The following is a 6970-nucleotide window of genomic DNA, read 5'->3' on the forward strand; positions in this document are numbered from 1 at the left end:
AGAGAGAGAGAGAGAGAGAGAGAAAGAAATATATTCATTCTCACTCCACGTACAGCGTGTACGTCATTTGCGTCTCTCGCATCATTTTGCCGAAACTAATCTGTTGGCCGGATCTCTGATTAGAGAGACTCGAGAGTTTAGGAACGTGCAGTTAGAACCGTGAATCTTCTGTCCATCACTGTACCATTCGCGTCCGTTGCGTGCGATGTTTTGCGGTTATTACATCTGCTTTGTTTCTTCCAGTTCGATTAGTACATTCTCTGTGAAATAAGGTATACACTTGAAATTTGGCGAAAGCGAGATGGAAAGTTCCAGCGCGGTGCGGCGCCGCGGCGATAAGAGATAAATCTGCTGCCGGGAAGATTATCACTCGCAAAAGACGTCTTGCCTGATTTAATCGTTCCAAGTATCTCTCTTGTTTTTTGACCAGCAGACGAAGAAGAAATGATTTGACTCGGAAATGTGTAAGCGCGACGGCCGCTTGGAAAGTTCTCGGAATTAAGTGCAAATGTCACTCGCGCAACAGACGTTAAATGGAAAGTTCCAGCCCTTCTGTAAACACGTGTAAAAGTCCAACTCGCTCCATCGAATCTTTTTTACTGAACTTCGAGTGAATATACACCTGCGCGGTGCTTGAGGAATGAATAAACTCAAAGTTGCGGGCTGCGATCAACTATTTCGCGAAGGTCTTACCGGTAAAAGATGTTCATATTGGTATGCAAAACAAGCTCTTCTTCGTAAACTACTTCGAGTTTATTCATCTCTCAAAAATCAGTGGCGAGCATGGCGCGGAGAATTGTGCGCTGCTTAGTAAACAAATGGACAAAAAGAATCCAACCAGAAACATATTCCTGCTTTATGCAGTAAAATGAAGTAGGAGCGTCGCGTGTGGGCCTGGATAGTTCAGCGGGAAGATCCAGTCGTCCGGCAAGCGAAAGGTCTCCGGGTTCAAATTCTGACCTAGCCCTATGGTCGTCATTTTTCTCGCAAGCAAGTTATTAAGTGTCTGCACCAACGTCTTCTGTGTACTATTATGGAATCACGCGCAGGTACGCTCGATCTCTTCAGAGATCTAGAAAAGACGAACTATCCGATGGAGCTATCGAATGGAAACTTCACACATGTTCACAGAAAGCTTTGGAACGTTCCATTAAACATGCGACGCCTGTTGCGAGGCTGCCATTTGTACTTCCGAGAACTTTTCGCACGGAGACAGGGAACAGCAATTTACGTAAAAAAAAACTCGTATCGACATACTTACATCAATGAAATGTGAAAACTTTTAGTCAAGAAGTTTCAGCTTCGATTAAAGTTCCGTGTACCACAGTCGCTGACTGTCGTACCGTGGTTCGCAAGACTAATCAAAATTAAGGTGGGAGGAAATGCGCACCAACCGCAGGTGTGCGTGCGAAATTATCCAATGTGGAACTTTTAAATCAATTTATTAAAATACCCAAACGTTTCGACCCCTTAATCGGGTCCTTTTCAAGTGTGGTCTACGAACAATTGAAAGTAATTGAGCCGCAATATATAGAAAAGAAAAAGAAAAAATGGAAAGTCAATTTTTTAGTATGGTGATATATAAAGGTGAAAGATGAAACCTATAGTTGTCGAAGTAGCGTGATTTGTTTTTCAAATTTTATCGCGGTATCTCGATACGAGGTTTTCCTTTAACATAAATTGCTTTTCCCTGTTTCCGCGGATAAGATGTATCGAGGCGGGCCGTCAGAAAAATCAATGCCTCACGAGGCATTTCGCGTTTTATGTGCCGATATGTGTTCCGACGTGAAACACGGCATGCCTCGTGAGGTATTTGCTCTTGGAGCGGTCAAGCTGTACAAAAGTTCTCGGCAAGAAACTCGATATTCCACCTCGGGAATGACATCGAAGCGCGGGCGCGCGGTTTCCGTTTTCGTTATTATCTCGCTCGCTCGGCTGAACGGGGCGTTTTCGATCGTGAGTTCGCGTCGATCCGAGATTATCGCGGTGGGCGCGGCACGTGTGTGCCGCGCTCCTTCGCTCCTTACGATAAGCCCGCGACGATCCGTCCGATCTCGGCCGCGCGATTCAGCGTCGCGTGGAAAATCGCGCGGCGCAAAGCGAGGACTCCGCTTCCCGGTAGCCTCGATAATGACGGATCGCTTTTTGCGGAGCGAGCCTCGCGATCTCCTCCCGGTCGCGGGACGCAGCTGCGGCGGACCGACGACTCCGGCCTCGCAAAGCCTCCTCGAGACGCGTAAAGCGGCGCGGCTGCACGCGACGGGCTCTCGATCGCGCTGCCGTGAAGAAAAGGGGAGGGAAAAAAAAAACACGAAAAGTCGAGCAACCGCGAACACCCGGTTGCGAGGAGAGTCAGCCGCGTTTCGGAGTAATTACGATCCTCGCGCGGCCGACTGGCGTCCCGTTTCGAGCGCGCGGCCTCGGCCGACGTCGTTACACCTGCGTGCGTGTCCCTCGCGCGCGGTATATAAATATATATTTGAAAGAAAACTTGTGACGCCGACCCGTCCTACGACGGCCCGTCTCGCCCTTAACAACTCGCGCCACGGCACGGCACGTCGCCGACCGACTCCACCGATAGCCCGCGATAACAGCATTTTCCGACGTGTGCGTGCGCGAGCGAGCCTGCCTCTCGTTTCTCGCGCGAAACCACGTCAATTCGCTTAATGACGTTAATTCCGCGGATGCCAAGACGTCGTTCAAGAGGGAACGACGAGTCCCGCTGATCGCGCGAGGTCAGAGCAGTCGGCCGGTCGCGATTTAATGGAGAGAATCGTTGGCGAGGATCGGTCTCGCGCGCGAGGTGAAATCGCCCGGAAAGGAGAACCTTAGAAAAACGGAGCGCACGATCTCCCGTTTTCGCGTGAAACCGCTCGAAAGGATACAATTCGGTAAAACTCGCCGATCTCTTTGATCGGCTGGATCGCCGATTTATCCAACGATTTTGTTTCTCTCTCTCTCTCTCTCTGTATCATGCATTTTTTGCTCACAACACCTTCGTCTAATCTCGCTGTATTGGCCGGTTTCAGGACAAGGTGCAATGGCTGACGACCGAAATAACCAGCGGAGCTTCGTCAGGCAGCCGCACGGGGTAAGTGACGTTTCGCCCGCGTTAATCGCCAAATAGATTGAGTCGCCGATTAGCAGCAGGCGCGCGCGTCCAACGCGGAATTCGGTAATTTTAGAAAAGCCGCGAACGAGCGCGCGGCCGCCGCTGCATCTCTCGCGGTCGCCGAGTCGACCACGTGGCGGCCGCCGCGTTCGATCGTCTCTCCCGCGGGAGCGTGAATTTTTAGATCGGAACGCATTCCACGCTCTGACATTGACCGCACTACCGCCGCACTCAGCGGCTCTCATTTCCGTCCCCTCCGCCGCACGGGTCCCTCCGTAAGGTAACGCTTCAAAAAAAATCTCCCTAAGGGTGCATAGAGCGGAATGCGGTGTACGCAGAAAATCGCGGAACGAGAGCCTTGATCAATCACGAAAACACCCTCTATGAGTTTGCACCCTCAAGCCCGTATCAGACTACGGATTGAGATTGAGATTAGATTGAAATTTGACCAATTAGAATAAAAGTTGCTAAACTTGAGATTAGTAAACTTTACTGTGATTGGTCAAATTTCAATCTAATCCCAATCTCAATCCGTAGCCTGATACGGGCTTCAGACTAGCAACTGTCGACGCGGATTGGATTGGGATTGGCGATTGTGATCAGTAATTTTTTCGTACCTAGAAAATTGTTGCTGCAGTTGCAAGATCATTTTCTTCAGTGAAGGCTCGATTTTCCGGTCTCGCATCCGATTCCGCTCTCTCGTCATCGCCGAATTCGTCGCGAATCGCTGACGACAGCGACTCCCGATGGCTCGACAGACTCGTCCCGGTTGCGGACGGTGCATTTCGGGAAACCGATGAGCCGCGCTTGACGATTTGACGGCCACTTATCATGAACTAAACGCTCGTCGTTCGAGGAAATAAATCACGGCGCCTGATCGCGTCGGGGATCCCCCAAGAAGATTTCTGGTAAACCGTCCCGAGAGAGAAAATGCGTGTGTGTGCGCGCGCGCGCGCGCGCTTGGAGAACGGTAAATGCGCGCGATGGCAGTTTGCGTAAATAAGCAGCTTAAAAATAGTCCACCGAGTGTGTTATACCGGCGAGCAAATAAAGCCTACCCGGCTTTAAAGTCATAGAGTCGCTGTAACACGAAAATTTCCCCGAAACACGCTCGCCCCCGCTCTCCGTTTTACCGAAAAATCTCTCGGAGACGAAACTTTTGCGAGGGCGTCGCGCCGTCACTCCGGCGTGACGCGCAAATAAATCTGCACGATCGCCACTCGAGAGGAGAGAGATGCTTCTTCACAAAACTCGAAACTCCTTTGCGGCTCGCAAAGGTCAAGCCACCCGGTGCCTGTTGCGTTTTATCGCGCGCGTTTTCCATTTTGTCGCGGTAGCTGGCGGCGGCAAGTGGCTCGCGATTACTTGCGCCATTGTTCCGCCTCTTACGGGTAATCTTCTTCAAAGCGCTCACTTAAGTTCGTCCCGCGTTGACCCGTGGCATAATCACGCACAACGTACCATTATACGCGCTCTCTCTCTCTCTCTCTCTCGCCACAATGCCTGTGCTCATCGATTACTTCTCTCGATTAGTCCACCCACCGTGTGCGCCTGAATCTGCTTACGATGACGCAAATCCGGCCGACACGGCCGAGGAGCATCGTGCGTGCGTGGTCTCATTGAAAAAAAAAAGTCGAGAGAGAAGAAAACAGGCTCCGTCTTCTCGAGAAAAAGAAGATGAGGGCGTACCGTCGTAAAGGCCAATCTCGACGACCGCGTCCAAAGTTAATGAGATCTGATCGAGCGCCGAGAAACGCTCTCGAGATGCAGAATCAGACGGCTCAGCCGTTATTCTCGCAGGACGACTCGTCGGAGACGAAACTCGCGGGATAGTCGTCAACATTCGTGCGACGTGTCGCGCGCTCGGGGTTAAATTACGATTGAATTACGATTGAGCCGAGCACCGGCGCGTCGTGAGACGGAACGAGCGCGTCCTCGTTCGGCAATCACGATCTCCGGGGGAAAGAAAGGGCGTTCTTCAGATCCGAGGGACAGACGCGAGCGTCACGCAACGCTAATTAATCAGTTGTTCTCGCTCCACTCTCGTGTCTCTAATTTGATTCTGGATACTCGGCGCCTGCACCATTGACCGCGCTTTCCGCGATTCTCTCCCGCGCGCTCCGTTTTCTCTTTCAACGGGACTTTCGATCCCTAGGGCTGCACGCGTTTCGTTCCATTTTATTCCGAGTTTGACGAATAGAATGGAAAATATCGAAGATTGGCTCATGAATGACATATTGTTCCCAGCAATTATGAAAAATGCCATGGCGACCGCTACAATTGTAGCGGAAAGTTTTGCCGAAACGCACTCAATGTAACGTGGCGCGGCTGGAAAAAAAGAAAATGACTCGCGCCGATCTGGCCGTCTGTGCTCGCGTGCGATACTTTTCGCGTCGATCCGCTGGCTTTCATCGAGACGGAGCGAGAAACGTCGAAGGCTATCCGCAATTTCGTTTCTCGCACAGGGACGCGGGCCTCCTCGCGTTTCTGGCATGATCGAGCGGTTATCAGTTCGATCTCGCGAACTCGACGAGTCGCCGTCATCCGCGGAGCTAAAGGCGCGACGTAACGGCCGGCAAAACGAGAAAATTAAGAAGACGCATCCTGCAATTTTGCCAGTCTTCGACCACATCTCGCTCGCAATCGAGAAACCGATTTCGAAGTCGCCTCAGCCAAGGCAAAAAAAGAGAGAAACGCGAAGACCGCGTGTCACACGGCTCTGGAAAACTTTTGCTCGGAATGTGATTCCGGTTGGAAACGAGTTCTTCGATTGACAAGAGCTTTTATCTTCTCTGCGCGCTCGCATTGAATGCCTCGTTGAGAATGCCGAGTCCTTTCTAGTTCTTCATATTTAATATTGAACAATATTGTAGACCTCGAGGTTTGCATTTTCCCGCAAAATTACGTGGAAACGTTTAGTTTACTTTATTGCATAGCTTTAACAATTACGTGAGAAATGAGTGAAAGCCTGTGTCGATTTAAGAATATATATGGTATCCAACAAATTGAAGCGAGAAAGTGTGGGTTGGAATTCTTAGAAGTCATCGGAGTAAATTATTAGAGACTGAAAATGTGACGTTGTTTACCAGAAGAACAAGACAAAACTGATGCAATTTTGAAAATAATGTAATGCAACGTCTCCCTCGCATCGTGACGTACATTTTATTATTATTCCATAGCGGCCGGCACCATCGCGTGTCTCGGCGGCGAAATCGCGGAGAACCGCGATCGGGGAATCGATCGACCGGTTTAACTTTCGCGGATGACGAACTTTCGCGTTTTCGGCCGTGAGTGTCGTCCCTCGCTCTGTCACGAATTCGTACCGCAGCCTCCATTAAACTTATCGTTATGACGCACGCAGACGCTTTCACGCGGGCCATTTTGATAAAGTATTTCGGCAGATTTCTTGTTTTCAACACCCGGGAACTTTATGTCAAACTTTTCTTTATATAAACGTTGTTTTTTTTTCCCAATATCTTCACTGAACGAGAGGCGAGGACTCATCGGTCTTTTTATATCCTGTACCGATGCCAATAACAGACCGTCCGAGATGTCGTGAAAAGCGTTATCAGTCGCATAAAATACATACCGATTCGCGTTTAAAGCCAAACAACGGGTCGAACAAGCGATGGCTCTGGAAGATGTAAAGGAAAATCCCTTATTCCCGAGACAGGCACCTAATGTAAGATAGTGGGTTTTCAATACTCAATTTCACAAATCTTTGTCCTAACAGTTACACAATCTAACAATGAGTTTCCCACTAAACAGATTTCACTACAAGGGCAACAAATTCATAGTGGAACCAACAGACGATGCCTAGAGAGATGTTAAGTTTGGGTGGAAAATTGTCGGACTGTG

General features: G+C 49.8%; 1 protein-coding gene across 5 annotated transcripts in view; it reads left to right on the forward strand.

Moving 5' to 3' along the window:
* Nucleotides 1-6970, forward strand: part of LOC105567338 (rho GTPase-activating protein 21) — a 34171-nt gene that overhangs the window by 2114 nt on the left and 25087 nt on the right. For all 5 annotated transcript variants that reach the window (XM_012022137.1, XM_012022133.1, XM_012022134.1 and 2 more), the window contains exon 2: nucleotides 3030-3091. In XM_012022137.1, the coding sequence (XP_011877527.1) occupies nucleotides 3041-3091 (51 nt within the window). In that variant the 5' untranslated portion in view covers nucleotides 3030-3040. The remainder of the gene's footprint in view (nucleotides 1-3029; nucleotides 3092-6970) is intronic.

Source organism: Vollenhovia emeryi, unplaced genomic scaffold (assembly GCF_000949405.1).
Source record: "Vollenhovia emeryi isolate VEMERY1.0 unplaced genomic scaffold, V.emery_V1.0 DF939138.1, whole genome shotgun sequence".
Lineage (NCBI taxonomy): Eukaryota > Metazoa > Arthropoda > Insecta > Hymenoptera > Formicidae > Vollenhovia > Vollenhovia emeryi.